The following is a 15,403-nucleotide window of genomic DNA, read 5'->3' on the forward strand; positions in this document are numbered from 1 at the left end:
CAGTTCCCCAAGGAGGGGTGATACCTCCGAAACTGTTTAACCTCTACATTTCCTGTATTCCGCCCCCTCCAGACGACATCGAGATCGTTACGTATGCGGATGATTGTACGATCCTGGCGTCAGGTACCTACCCTGATTACATCTGTGAGAGACTGAACTCCTATTTAACCGATCTTACCACCTTTCTCCACGCGAGGAATATGCAGATATCCGCCACTAAATCGACGGCCACTCTGTTCACCTCATGGACGGCGCAGTATAGAAGAGAGTTAAATATCAGGGTCGATGGTAGCAGAATTCCGAACACAAACTGCCCCAAAATTCTAGGGGTCACATTCGACACCACTTTCACGTCGTCCTCACATGCCACAGCTATCTGCGATAAACTGAAATGTAGTAACAAGGTCCTTAAGTTCCTAGCCGGCAGCACTTGGGGTGCAGATAAAGAACCCTTGTTGACCAAGTATAAAGCGATAGGTCGGTCTGTGTGTGGTAAGCTATGCGGCGCCAGTCTGGTCCCCGAGATTATGTGATACGAATTGGAAAAACATTTAAACTTGCCAGAATGCCGCCCTGAGAACAGAAAACAGGGTGCCTCCTCAAATCTACAGTGGACCATTTACATGAGGAGGCAAAGATTCTTCCAGTACGACAACATAATGAGATGCTATCGTTGCAGTACTTGCTCGGGTGTTTCCGTGAGAGCCATCCCGATCACCATCTGCTGGCCACCGATACACCCAGACATACATATCAGGAAGGATACTCATGTTCTAGAGACGGAGGTCCAGCAATATAGGAGAGAACCTCTAGATCAACAAGCATATCAGGCAGGTTTGAACAGCATTCGCACGGACACAGTTGCCAAGGCCATAAGCAATTATTGTGTGAATGCAGTCATCGCAGTATATCCCCCATCTATCGCAGCTGAAGAGCGTCAGCTGCCACGACAAACCAGAGTAGTTTTGGCTCAATTACGCTCGGGACATTGAAGTCGCCTAAATTCCTATTGGGCGGGAATTGATCGCACCGTTCAAGACATCTGCCCAGTATGCGGCATGGGCCCGCACGGTACTAAGCACCTATTCAACTGCTCCGCCAAAACTACTCATCTAACTCCAGTGGATTTGTGGTTACATCCCATCGAAGTAGCCACTTTCCTGGAACTGGAGATAGACCCAGAGCCAGATTGAACAGGAGAACGAACATACAAACATAATAATAAAACACTGTTACAACAACAATTGTAACTTGTGCAGATGCAGAAAGATAGAGACGATCGAGCATCAATGCCATGGCGGCGATTTCATCTATAATGGATTTATCCGAAATCGCACAACACCTGTGATCCGGCACAACACCTGTGTTTGGAGCAGCATATCACGGAATGCCTACTCCGGATTCTTTTGTTACGTGCCTGGACGGAAGGAAACTCAAGATCAATAGGAATGTGCTCGGTTTTTCACTTCCGCATCCACCACACTCAAACTTATCTCGAATACATGCCGGGAGTGGGTGCATTTCAGGGGTTGCTCTGGACTCGTTAGGGACTATGTTGCTGCATGCTGCGTGAACACAGTCCCCAGTGATTCGTTGTCGTCATCAGAATACGAGACAGTCCATCCAACAGCAGCAGCTCACGCAACACTTAACACCAGCCTTTGCTATTCCAATTCCTTAAAATGCATCCTTTTTGCAAATTTAATTGCAGTGGGCTCCGGGTGAGATCGAGGAAATTATGCAGTTTGTGATTTGGAAGAATAACATGGTCGCGGCAATGCAGGAAACCAAGCTCAGCAACAACTACAGTTTACAATGTTGTGATGGTTACAAGTACTAAGAAAAGATCTCACAGATTAGCTTAAGTACAGACCAATCTCGCTTGAGCCTGGCTCTTATGTCCCGTACATGGAATATATGGGGGTAACAGTCAGGTGTGGAACTGCCGTGATCGAATTACTTAACGTAAACATCCCGCTCATAACTAGCTGTACTCCAGTTTATAGGCCCAACATTAGCACGCATTTGGAAGGAAATAACCATCTGATATTGGGGGAATTTAATGTTCGTAAAGAGTTGTGGCATTCGGTCCTCGGAAACGACCATAAGGTTATAATGCTGACTGAGCAGTATGGCCAGACATAACCATAAAGTCTCCTCGTCTAAAAAATAACCGTCGTTTCTCTTGGGCCAGACCATCTACCTATAATCGTCTATATCAGCAGACCGCTCGATTTCATCACTTCTGAATGCCGCACTTTCCTCAATCATGGGAAGGCTAATTGCTCGAGTTTCATAGAGTTCACTAATTACCGCTTCAGAGATCTGTCCAACCCTTCTGATGTTCAGGTAGTAAACATGACGTTTCGAGACATCATTACTGCTGTAGCCACTCGCTATATACCAGCTGGTTGAATACCCAAAATGCGACCAAATTTCCCAGCAATGGTAGAGGCTCTGAGCGTCATGAGCTTCGTCGGCCAACACTAGAGACCCCATAGTTCGGAAGCTGATACTGAAGGTTAATAGGTTGGTAAAGATATAGACTCGTTTCACCTCGTCTATAAAGACTCGTTTCAACTCGTCTATAAAGACTCGTTTCAACTCGTCTATAAAGACTCGTTTCAACTCGTCTATAAAGACTCGTTTCAACTCGTCTATAAAGACTCGTTTCAACTCGTCTATAAAGACTCGTTTCAACTCGTCTATAAAGACTCGTTTCAACTCGTCTATAAAGACTCGTTTCAACTCGTCTATAAAGACTCGTTTCAACTCGTCTATAAAGACTCGTTTCAACTCGTCTATAAAGACTCGTTTCAACTCGTCTATAAGGACTCGTTTCAACTCGTCTATAAAGACTCGTTTCCACACGTCTATAAAGACTCGTTTCAACTCGTCTATAAGGACTGAAACTAACAGTACACAATATAATACACATTTTCCAATTTTGTATTGTATATGTATATATTTTATAGTCAATCTTTTTATTATTATTGCAAATTATTCCTAGAGACGTTCATATTTTTTCGTTATTATTTCTAATATATTTTCTTTTCCAAACATGGTTTTCACTATGTATGTATTTAATATATATCTATGTTTATAATAATTTCTTTAAATTCAATAATTAAAATAAGATTGTGTGTAGTGTGTGTGTGTATGTAATTTACAAATCATGTTTTAAATACCGTATGTATTGTATGCCGCATTTCTTTTGTCCCGACGTGGCCTATAATTTTGTTTCAACAATTAGAAGGTGTGGACAGATTTTTGTTTTAAGATTTTTTTTTTTTGTTTTTTGATTAGTTTGTTTACGCTTTGCTAAATACAAACTTAAATTTAATATATATTCAAATCAAATTTTATATAATATATAGTTTATATATAATGTATATATTTATATAAAGGGGAGTGGGGTAAAAGGAGCACTGCTAAATTTTGGTTATTGCGCCAAAAGAATTGACATGTAAATTAGGACAATGAAAGTCTAGCAAGAAAAAATGTGGCAGGGAAACAAGTAGAACAATTACACATATTAACAATTATACAAAAAAATTAGCTGAAACTTTGTTTTTAATTATTAAAATATGCATATATAATATAATCAATTAAATATGTGGAAAATGTTTTCGTTTTGGGGGATTGTGGGGAGCCTAATAATATTCCATGGGATTACTTCGTCGCCGGTCCGCTGGCTCGCTCCTTTTGCTTATCATTATAAAAATGTCTCAAAATCTACGGTATATTAGCAAGATATTTCGGTGGTCACGCCTTTAATGCTTTCCGAACTAAAGTGAACACAACCGTATTTACACACTAAAGTCCAAACATATGGAATGAAAAATTCTTCGGGTGCATCTTCTTCAACATATTTGAATTTTAAATCGGGGAATTTCTGCAAGATTTGAAAACAGAAAGTTTCTAATGTGGAAGTTATATGAATGGTAGGATTTACTTACCCTCAAGCGATCGCTAGACCATTGGCTGGCACCCTTGGAAATAACCTCAAATACTTCATTAACACCCAATTCACCTCTTTGCTCCTGGACACGTTGCAAACGTGAAGAAAAGAATCCGACCACCTGAAAACAAAAAAAAAATAAAAAATTGTCGAGCGTGGATCATTTACAAGAGGAGCCAAGATTACTACCCCAATAAACACAACAGGGCCTCTTTATACAAAATTTTTAACACATATGAGCATTTGACAATTCGGTTTGGACCGGGCCCCATTATGTTAGTCTCTAAAAGTTGCCCATTATGTCCCTCTCTCCCAACCGTCTATAAAGATTGCTTTCCACTCGTCTAAAAAGACTAGTTTCATCTTGTCTATAAAGTCTCGTTTCAACTCGTCTATAAAGACAACTTTCAAACCGAATCGTTTCGAGTCGTCTATAAAGACTCGTTTCGAGTCGTCTATAAAGACTCGTTTCAACTCGTCTATAAAGACTCGTTTCAAGTCGTCTATATAGACTCGTTTCAACTCGTCTATAAAGACTCGTTTCAAGTCGTCTATAAAGACTCGTTTCAACTCGTCAATAAAGACTCGTTTCAACTCGTCTAAAAAGACTCTTTTCAACTCGTCAGTAAAGGCTCGTTTCAACTCGTCAATAAAGACTCGTTTCAACTCGTCTATAAAGACTCTTTTCAACTCGTCAATAAAGACTCGTTTCAACTTGTCTATAAAGACTCGCATCAACTCGAGATAAAGATTCGTTTCAACTCGTCAATAAAGACTCGTTTCAACTCGTCAATAAAGACTCGTTTCAACTCGTCTATAAAGACTCTTTTCAACTCGTCTATAAAGACTCGTTTCAACTCGTCTATAAGGACTTGTTTCAACTCGTCTGTAAGGACTCGTTTCAACTCGTCTATAAGGACTCGTTTCAACTCGTCTATAAGGACTCGTTTCAACTCGTCTATAAGGACTCGTTTCAACTCGTCTATAAGGACTCGTTTCAACTCGTCAATAAAGTCTCTTTTCAACTCGTCTATAAAGACTCGTTTCAACTCGTTAATAAAGACTCGTTTCAAATCGTCTGTAAAGACTCGTTTCAACTCGTCTGTAAAGACTCATTTTAATTCGTCTATAAAGACTCGTTTCAACTCGTCTATAAAGACTCGTTTCAACTCGTCTATAAAGACTCGTTTCAACTCGTCTATAAAGACTCGCATCAACTCGAGATAAAGATTCGTTTCAACTCGTCAATAAAGACTCGTTTCAACTCGTCAATAAAGACTCGTTCCAACTCGTCTATAAAGACTCGTTCCAACTCGTCTATAAAGACTCGTTCCAACTCGTCTATAAAGACTCGTTCCAACTCGTCTATAAAGACTCGTTCCAACTCGTCTATAAAGACTCGTTCCAACTCGTCTAATATGACTCGTTCCAACTCGTCTATAAAGACTCGTTCCAACTCGGCTAAAAAGACTCGTTCCAACTCGGCTAAAAAGACTCGTTCCAACTCGTCTATAAAGACTCGTTCCAACTCGTCTATAAAGACTCGTTCCAACTCGTCTATAAAGACTCGTTCCAACTCGTCTATAAAGACTCGTTCCAACTCGTCTATAAAGACTCGTTCCAACTCGTCTATAAAGACTCGTTCCAACTCGGCTACAAAGACTCGTTCTAACTCGTCTATAAAGACTCGTTCCAACTCGGCTATAAAGACTCGTTCCAACTCGGCTATAAATCGTCCGTAAAGACTCGTTTCAACTCGTCTATAAAGACTCGTTTCAAATCGTCCGTAAAGACTCGTTTCAACTCGTCTATAAAGACTCGTTTCAACTCGTCTATAAAGACTCGTTTCAACCCGTCTATAAAGACTCGTTTCAACTCGTCTATAAAGACTCGTTTCAACTCGTCTATAAAGACTCGTTTCAACTCGTCTATAAAAATTCGTTTCAAATCGCCTATAAAGACTCGTTTCAAATCGTCTGTAAAGACTCGTTTCAACTCGCCTATAAAGACTCGTTTCAAATCGTCTGTAAATACTCGTTTCAACTCGTCTATAAAGTCTCCCTTTACTTTCCCTAGCCTATGATTTCAATACATTTCTCAAAATCACACTTACCATATCAATATTCTGAATTATATCCTGGAAAGCATGATGTGAACGAAAACCTTCAAAGACACTGCGTTTGTATAACAGTGTATATACCAAATTCGGACAATAAACCAGCTGATTGGATAGGCAAGAGTTGAGAATTTCCAAAACCATACGTAAAACCTCTTCCAGCACGGTCAAGTCTTGCAACATATCTTCAGGTGTGGTAGAAACATTTACAAATACGGCACTATTAACAGGCTCTTTGAGCTGAGCATCGAGACGTGTGTGTTTCTTCGCTAGTGTTTCGAAAAGTGATATTAAACGTTGCGCCACATAGGGATGAAGATTTCTAAATTGTCCCGACATATTTGCCAATGCTGCCAAACAATTTGTATGCAAATATTTATCACGCATTTTCAGCATATTGTATTGAATGGTACGTATGACGACCAAAATTAGTAGGCCACCCAGGGAAATTTCGGATATGGTTCTCTCGGTATACCAGGTTATGTTTTTAAGCATCTAAGGAAGGAAGAGAAAAGAAAAATAATTAAGTAAATTTTCAAAATGGGTTGGAAAATTAATTTAAGATCTAAACCAAGAGAAAAGGTTCAGTTTAATATCTCCAGATTGTATAAAACTGGTATCCCCATTACTTACTATATTATGGACATTCTTATTGAAACTATCATCTTCGCTCAGGATCAAGAGGACAATCAATGACATATAGATATGATGCGAAGTACTATCCGGTGCATGATACAATGTCTGTAATATGGGTGTCACCAGCTTTTCCAAATCCTGTTGGGCCATAACAAATCGATAGAAACGTTCATTACGATGCAACAACAAATACAACAGCAATGTCGCCTGATCAATGGTTACAATGCGACACAAAGTTTCATAGACTGCACCAAAATCAATGTGAAATGTGGCACCATCTTTGTTGGCTACATCTTTTGAATCGGCACAGCCGAACAATGATGAACGATATGAATTCTCCTTGGTGGTACAATGATTGGTGAGTATTAAAATCAACAGAAGACTTTGATTGGCCAACGGATAATGGCTGCGAAATTGTTGTGGCAACTCTGAGCCAGTTGAGTGTGTGGCACTTAAGACATCCTGTTGTTTGCGGAAGGTGAATATCGATAGCAACGACTCGGCAATACCAAAGACAAAGGAACCAGCCGTCGAAGAACCAAACATTGTCTGAGGCACCTCAATTAGCCGGGCAACAAAGTGCAGTAAGGCAGACATTAAGACATTTGCATGCTGGCACTTGTAAACAGTGCGGAAGATAATTGATTTATCTGTAGGCTGTTGGGTGAATAAGTGGACCGACAATAGGGTTATCAAAGTGTTGACTGCCTCCAAATGTAAATGATATGTGAATTCTCTGCAATAAAGAAAAATTAGTATTTTAATACAAAAAGTCACAAAAATCACTTAGAGACACTTACTTAACCGGAATCACAACTATCAAATTGAAAATCGCATCTATAAACGTCTCAAATTTAGAACCATCCACCATAACTGCCGCCGCTGCAGCTGCGGCCTTAAGGGTGGCGGATGGATCATCATTTTCTGTGGCCTCCACTGCAATAGTCGTACTTTCGGGTTGCGTTCCAGCCGCCGCCTCCTCCTCAGCCTTGAGAAACTCCTCATTTGGCATTGCTTCAAAATGTTGCAACAATTGAAACTCCGATCCCGTCTCTGTTATATACTTCACCAATGACCTTATTATAAACAAAGCATTGAATGTCTGCCATATGTGCATATTGCTCTCTTGATCTGACAATGAAAGCAATTCAGATGTTTTGGTCAAAAACACCGTAATCAATGAACCAAAATTTCCAGTCTTTAAATTATGGCTAATAAACGATTGACACAAAGATTCCAGTCTTGAGTCCAAGTTCAACTGATCCTGCGTATTTTCTGGCATTGTTATATTGTAGTTCAGCAATTTGGACCAGAATTCATCATCTGGAGCAATGTGACTACGTCCCACGAACTGTTGCAGCAATGGATTGCTGGCCAAGTCAGTTTGTCTGCTGACATTAATTCCCATTTTGTCCGAGAAAAAATTAGTTGCTAAGTTGTCAAGTTTTCACAACACCACCACCAAATTTATTTGATTTCCTTCTTCGTTTTCTAGTATCCAAGTTGTTAGTCACCACCTCCTTCTTGGATATTTGGAAATTATCCTGTGTTAATGTTGCACTATAGTGATTCAACAGTCGTTGGAAAACATTTTGTTAATTTTCTAAGCCAAGACCAACAAAAAGCCGAATCAAAAGAATATTTTTTCTGTGATGTGTTGTCTTTCTGACATACAAAACGTCATCATCACCATCATCTGAGATACCAAGAGATGCCAGACTGTAGTAGGTGGTGTTGCCATCCAAATCAATAACAACAATTCGGTAAAAAATGCAGTTGAAACGGATTATTTTAAATTGTGCATTCAAAACAAGGCATATTGAATATGACTTGGTTCTTGAACGCGTTTCTAAATTTTTAAACAAAAATTAAGGATAACCAAATGATTTGTTTCCATATAATCGTGATATTGCCATAAAATTGTATATACACCGGATTTCTGCCACAAATATAATTCTCGTTTACATAGAATTGGATTTAGTAAATGCAGTGGATTTAAATTAAAATATCAAAAGTCAAATAAAGCCTCAAATTAACAATAAAAACAAACATTTTATTAAAAAGATCGAGATACTGTCCTCAAATTTAATTTATAGAACGTTTACATATAACTCAATTCAATAAATCCACTGACAATTGATACTTGTCAATTCCATTGCGTATACGTCAAATAAAAACACATAAAGAAGTTTAACCCAGCAAAAAACTCTGAGGTAAATTTGGTAAATTCAACTTGTTGCCGTTTCCCGTCCAGTTAAGGCCGCGGCACATATGGTCCGTTGTGTGACGCGTTGCGCGTTGAAAACAACGACCATATGAAAAATGTGTAAGTGATGCCAAGTTTGTTTTTGAAGTTTTCATGTAGTTGTTGTAACGCAACGCTCAACGCGCCGTATGTGCAGAGGCCTTTACTCTACCGAATCTTGGTATGATTATATAATGGAGATAGGCTTTCGTTGTTGTTGTAGCATAAATATGTTCGTTCGTATACTTTATTCAGTTATTTATTCAGTAGTGCGATTCTGTAACACATTTGGTCTGTTGCTTTACTTTTGAAAGTGGTAAAACCGGCAAAAGTAGCAAGAGTTGTAAACTGCCCCCATATGAATTGTATGGTGTCTGAAGTAATGGAACGCTTTTCGAGTAAAAAGTGCTAAAACTTGAAGATTATTGCACGTAAAGGAACAGAGCTATTTTTTGAGTTACCGACAAAAATCGGTAAAACTAAAACGCAAAATTATGAATGAAAAGTACAAATAAGAGCTGACAAAACTCTTGCTAGAACTTTTCGGCTGCTTTTTATTCGTCGCTAACTTACCCAAAAACCATCGGCAATTACCGAAATTATAAGCATTTTAATTTTACCGACAATTGTCGGTAACTCAAAAAAATGAGGTAGAGAATCGCACAACTGGTTTCGATTTCTCTGTGTCCAGATTAAAAAGTTTTGCAATCTGGGCTGGCAGGTGAATTGGGGATAGCTGTCCAGCTAAACAGATGCAGTGTTTCGTGCGATACCAATTTACATGCAGTGCATCGTGCCATCAATTCGTGCCCAATATGATTTGAGGCGGCAGCATCGTCCGGATCATAACTGGGCTAAAACCACGCGTGTTTCCCTTGGCAGCTAGCGTTCTTCTGCTGCGACGACCGATTTTCTCCGATTACGGCATTCACACTGTACCTATCGACTGCTGGCGCAACTGCATCCGTAGGAATGCTATACAAGCCAGCCCGACAGGCTCGTTGATATAGAGTTTCTCGCTTATATCTTTGGACCTCTTTCCAGATCATGAATATCTCTCCTGACATGAATGGGTTTGGGAAGCCTGTTCTCTAGATAATGGCAGAGATGCTCATGGCGATAATACCCAAATCTTTGTCTCCTTATTAAGTGGGTCCACTGATGTCATGTTATAGTCCTGATGACGGCATTCTGGCAGGTTTGAATATTCTTCCACTGTGTAGTGCTTGGTTTACATTTACGAAATCCACTCGATTTCAACTGTCAATTCCATAGGTTAAACGTCGAATGAAATCCAATGGATTTCAGATGAGACTTCATTTGACGTTTGAGCTATGGAATTGACAGTTGAAATTGAGTGGATTTCGTAAATGTAAACTTAGCATAAGACTAACATTTGCATACTACTCTTTCGTCACATAAAGGCCTCGTCACATAAGAGGATTTCTGACTTAATGCATTAAGTTGCATGTTCTTCCGGCTTTGAGTCAAAAGTCAAAGTATAGTCCCGGTCCACACTACAGTAATTTCATTGAAAAAACTTCATGAAATTATGCGTTTCTAGATCGAGTTCCATTGTAGAGCTAAATCATAAAATTGCTGTAGTGGGGAATTCGTCCTAAGGACGCCTAATTTCATGAAACTTTTTAATGAAATTTACTCTAGTGTGGACCTAGACATACGAAAATCGTGTTTCAGCACACATTCAGCCGCGTAGAGATACGGCAATTCTTATGTGACTGGGTTTTAAATGTCAATTCCATTACATATACGTCAAACAAATCCTGATAATGAAGGTTAACCTCACAAAAAGCTCTAATATAAACAGCATATAAGAATTGTTGCTCTGATTATGGAAATGTACTTTTTTCTTTGATGGGCAGACTAGAGCTGGCAAAAAATCGATGGCACTATCGATAATATCGATTATTATTAAAAAATTCAATATCGATAGATAGTTTTGCCTATCGATATTATCGGAATAAAAACCCCTAACCTGAAATCCATTGAAATAAATAGAAATTTCGCCGCTTTTCGGTTATGTATGTGTAAGAAAGTAGGTCCGTAGTCACACGTACACATTTATCGGTAAAATAAAACGTATTTTTTACATTTTTTATAAAATAAAAGCAGTTGTTTATTCTTCTTTACATTGCTGTGAACTACTTTCGCATAATTTCAAGAAAATCATTTGACGTATCCACCATTTTCATCTCAAAATTAATGGCGATGACAACTTAACGATAATATCGATAGCAATCGATATTTTAAAACATTATATCGAAAATATCTTATGTTGGCAATATCGATGGTTTGCCAGCTCTAGGGCAGACCCTATAACCGGTAATATGAACCGGTTCGGAAATTGTAGCATAAAATAACGGTTATTGAAGCCGCGTATTTATTGAAAGCCCAAAAAATTGGACAACCCCTGTGTGCATATAAAGGTCGGTACTCCTACAAAATATTAAAATACCATATTTGTCGCTCCTTTCGGGTCCTCCTCAAAGTCCTAAAATTCTTCGGCGATCTCCACATTGACTGTAAAGGAAACTCGACCCTTCGGACCTTCGAATACGCCAAAGCAAGGTCCGACGCAGTTCTCGAGTATGCAGTAATGGATATGGAGCTTTATTGGGCGGAACATAAGTTTCCAAGGTGTATGTAAGTATGTATTCTTACCGTGTGTAAAACCTGAAAAAGAGAGAAATACTTAAAATTGTACCTACCATGGCACAATTATAGAAAGTAGAAGTGACAATCAGCTGTATTTTTACTTTTTTTGTAAAGTTGGTTTTCAAAATGTAATAGGGTCTACTCATGAAATTTGAAACTTCGAAATTTGTTACCAAAAATACTTCTTTTCATCATAAACGTGTAATAAAAATTACCTACGAGAGTTCTGAATGCGTTATATTTACATTTTGATTCAAATTTGTTCTATTTTAGATGATTTTCAAAATGTATTTATGTTTTTTCCTGAAAAAAATTTTGGAACGACCCTATTACTCAATATTTATCTTTGACAATTAATTTTCAATAACAACAATGTTGTTTTTGTAAATTTTTTAGTTGTTGTAATTCATGCATATACCTTCTATAAATATGCCTTGGTACCTACCATGGTACATGTTGCGTGGTAAATTATATTTAATTATTTCTGAACAAAAAAAAAAAACGTTGAAAGCCGGCAGCGTCTCTCCATGTACCGGCGCTATTAAAATAAAGCGGAAACAGTTTACTGGGGTTATCAGAAAAGTGAGGCCAAGTACAAGGTTGCATGGCCATAGGCAATTCATAATGAGGGGCGTGTGGCAAAATACAACCCTGTGGGGTCTATAGGCCTTCTTAGTTTGGAATATAATCACAACAAAATGAATGTCGGAAGGATAAGAAAATGAGGAAAATGTAAGCGTGTTTTCCGGAGTATAAAAGGGCCAAAATGGTTAAAATGGCTCTTATTTTCCAGTGGTGTGCCGCAGACGGTAATTGTTATCCTTTTTTTTTTTAAGAAGGCGAACCCCTATTTTGTTCAAATAAAACAAGCGAGCTATCGTGAATTTCTTTTATTAAAATATAGTTTTCTTAAACCCATGTTGTGGGCGATAAAACCAAATTGTAAGTTGGTTATATATTTTTGGTGGTAAATTAACCAGTTAGTGATGGTGATTTGTGTTTGTGTATTTATTTTAAGATATCGCCAAACAGACATCGATGTCATTCACTGACCTCTCCGGCTATCTAAGCGGAGAGGTCAGCTCATTCCTTTCACAAAGAAGTATTGATGAGGTTGTTTTTTGCTAAATCCATCTGGACCAGTGTATGGGATTCCCTGGAGGAAAACGCACCGATCCAAAAGTATTTTCGGTATGGACAATCCAGGTAAAAAGTAGCCAAAGTGATCTAGTCCCAAGCCCGAAAAACCGCGGCGCACCAAATCGTTGCCTAGAAATACAAAAAGAAGATAATGAAATCCAGTAATTGCCAACAGAATGTTTATGAGTACAATGAATTTATGAAAGTTTAAAAAAAGGGCGACTCCATGCAGATTTTTTTGTTTGAGAAAATGAAAAACCTATAATGAAATAATATCAAAACGTCTAACTAAAGAAAAAAAAACTAAATTTTGCAATTATCATTATTAACAATAACCTAGGTTAAGTTGTGCTGTTTAAGTGGTGTCTAATAAGTGTTAAGCGTAAATCAGATCTCTTTATTATTGTGAGGGACATTAACTCCAGTTTATTTTTGATTTTTTTGAGAGTAGGGTTACCCCAAACTATATGGAATTATTTCCAATTTTTCGAGATTTGCTTAAAGTTGTGTGGACAAATTGAAGTGTCTCACGGTACCCCTAAAAGAGCTCTCTTAGGTAGGAAATCTAGTAGCAATTAGTGGCCTAAAATTTTGGCATCATTGGGTTCCATTAATAGGTAAGGGTAATCTGAACTAATTAATGCCTTCTTTATAGAAAACATCCCTCTTGGCGTTAAGGCCTGCGTACATAAGCTGCTCTGCCTGATTGCCTTGCTTTGCTACTTCAATAAAAAAATAAAAGAACAAAGAAGGCCGACCCAATTTCCAACTGATGGCAACCCAGTTCAAATTTCGTCTTTATTCTATTATTTTTATTACGTCAGAAATGAAGCAGGTAAGCAAGGCAATCAGGCAAAGCAGTTTATGTACGCAGGCCTTTAGTGTTCCAAGAATTCATTTTTTTTTTTGTTATTATCGGCTATCTGTTAGATTTAAGGCTAATCATGATAAGTTTAATAAATTGTATTCCTGTTTGAATTTAATGAAGTAACTTGATGTTCTGAGTTCTATCTGTGGGAGAGGAGAGGTGAGTTTGACCTGATGTGAGTGTTTGAGGGAGGTGGGGCCCTTATAATGATGTTGTGTTTTTCTATGGATCTAAGGGTCAAGGATGGGCGGGCGAAGTGTGGGGGCAAGTACTTCAAGCTCCTTTGTTTCGAGTGGACTCGTGTTTGTGATCGTTTCATTTTTATGTTAGTGTAGTTATCATATATAATTGTTCGTCCCCTAGGGCTACTGGTGTATGGGTTGGGACTGCCCTGAAGATTGCCCCCCTGAGCTGACTGGTACCACACCGTAGCGCCGCTGTAGGTGGCACGTAACATACAATGAAGTAGAGGTAGGCCAGGAATGAAAATCAATGAGAAATGCCACCCTGCAGCCATGGCTTAAAACGTCAAATGGCATGGTACAATAATAATGGTAGATGTACTTGCATAGCTATCCCGTATTACAAAAACATCATGGTAGAACAAGAAAAGGTAGCAGCAATACCCAGCTGACTGAACTGGGTTGTAGTGTTAGTGTCAAATTCCATTCGACATTTTATGTATTTATTTCTATGTTCGATGTATATTAGGGATATATATTTTTGAAGAACAAATTATTCATCAGAAAAAAAAACTATTTCCCATAAAGACGGCTTCATATCATTGACATGTAACCTCCTCCAGGTCCGAACGACATGCCGCACACTAAAACACCGCTTATAGAGGCGGTACAATATTTGTTACTATGTGTGGTATTTTGTTAAACTTGAAAATAATAAAGCCCTAATAAACACGTGCTTTTTTGTTTTCAAAAGCAAATGATTGAAACATCTTCTCTTTTTTCAATGAATTACCAGCGACCTGAAACATTTTTGCAAGTATTCTACTTTCTGCGAGAAATTATGCATTTAGTGGAATGATATGGAAACATTCAAATTGAAAATCTAACGAGTTTTCATTCATGTTTTCCAAAATATTCAATCAAATGTGAAAAATTATTAGTTTTTTAAATTCCAATAATTTATAGACATTTCCTTGTTTTGTTTACATTCACGTTGACACTAAGGTTTACAAACAAAAACAAATTCCTTTGTGGTTGTTGTTCGAGTTGTATTTGTTGTAGTATTAACTTTACCTTGTATTTGTTCTACCATGCAAAAACATATGGAACATAGAGCTTCACTTTTTATGTTTTAAAAGTGCCATATAGTGTAAAAACATTTCTTTAGCTAGGCTCCAGAATATTCTTGTTGGAAAAGTGTTCCACATGGTACAATAATTCATAGGTAGGCCAGGTATGAGAATCGCCAAAAAAATACAACCCTGTCGCTATGGCGTAAAACGTCAAAATTGTTTTGATGAATGATAACGGATGAGTAAACAAAGAAGAAGAAGAACGAAATGTTGAAATGAAAACAAAACAGAGTTGAATTTTTTGATCAATAATAAATATCAACTCTGCATGTCAACACGGTTTTGACAGATTAAGCCATACAAAAAAAAAATTGTAATCAGCTGTTAGCTGTGGCCTACCTAAGAATTATTGTACCATGGTGTTCCAAAAATAGCAAAAGTTCTTCCCAAACTTATGACAGTGAAAAAATGTCATTCACTTATTTTCTAATTGACAAGTTTGGCTA

The 15,403-nt window shown here is 38.1% G+C and overlaps 1 protein-coding gene across 1 annotated transcript; it reads right to left on the reverse strand.

Annotated features, from left to right (window-relative positions):
* Positions 1-2,945: 2,945 nt before the first annotated feature.
* Positions 2,946-8,730, reverse strand: LOC141405959 (dymeclin). The gene is made up of 5 exons (XM_073990921.1): positions 7,514-8,730; positions 6,711-7,449; positions 6,075-6,572; positions 3,960-4,082; positions 2,946-3,895 (listed from the first exon to the last, which is right to left on the reverse strand). Exons 1-5 carry the CDS (start codon positions 8,119-8,121, stop codon positions 3,746-3,748), a joined length of 2,118 nt encoding a protein of 705 aa, XP_073847022.1. The 5' UTR covers positions 8,122-8,730; the 3' UTR covers positions 2,946-3,745.
* Positions 8,731-15,403: the final 6,673 nt, after the last annotated feature.

Source organism: Musca autumnalis, unplaced genomic scaffold, assembly GCF_047663935.1.
Source record: "Musca autumnalis isolate F117 unplaced genomic scaffold, ASM4766393v1 scaffold_5, whole genome shotgun sequence".
In the NCBI taxonomy this organism is placed as follows: Eukaryota; Metazoa; Arthropoda; class Insecta; order Diptera; family Muscidae; genus Musca; species Musca autumnalis.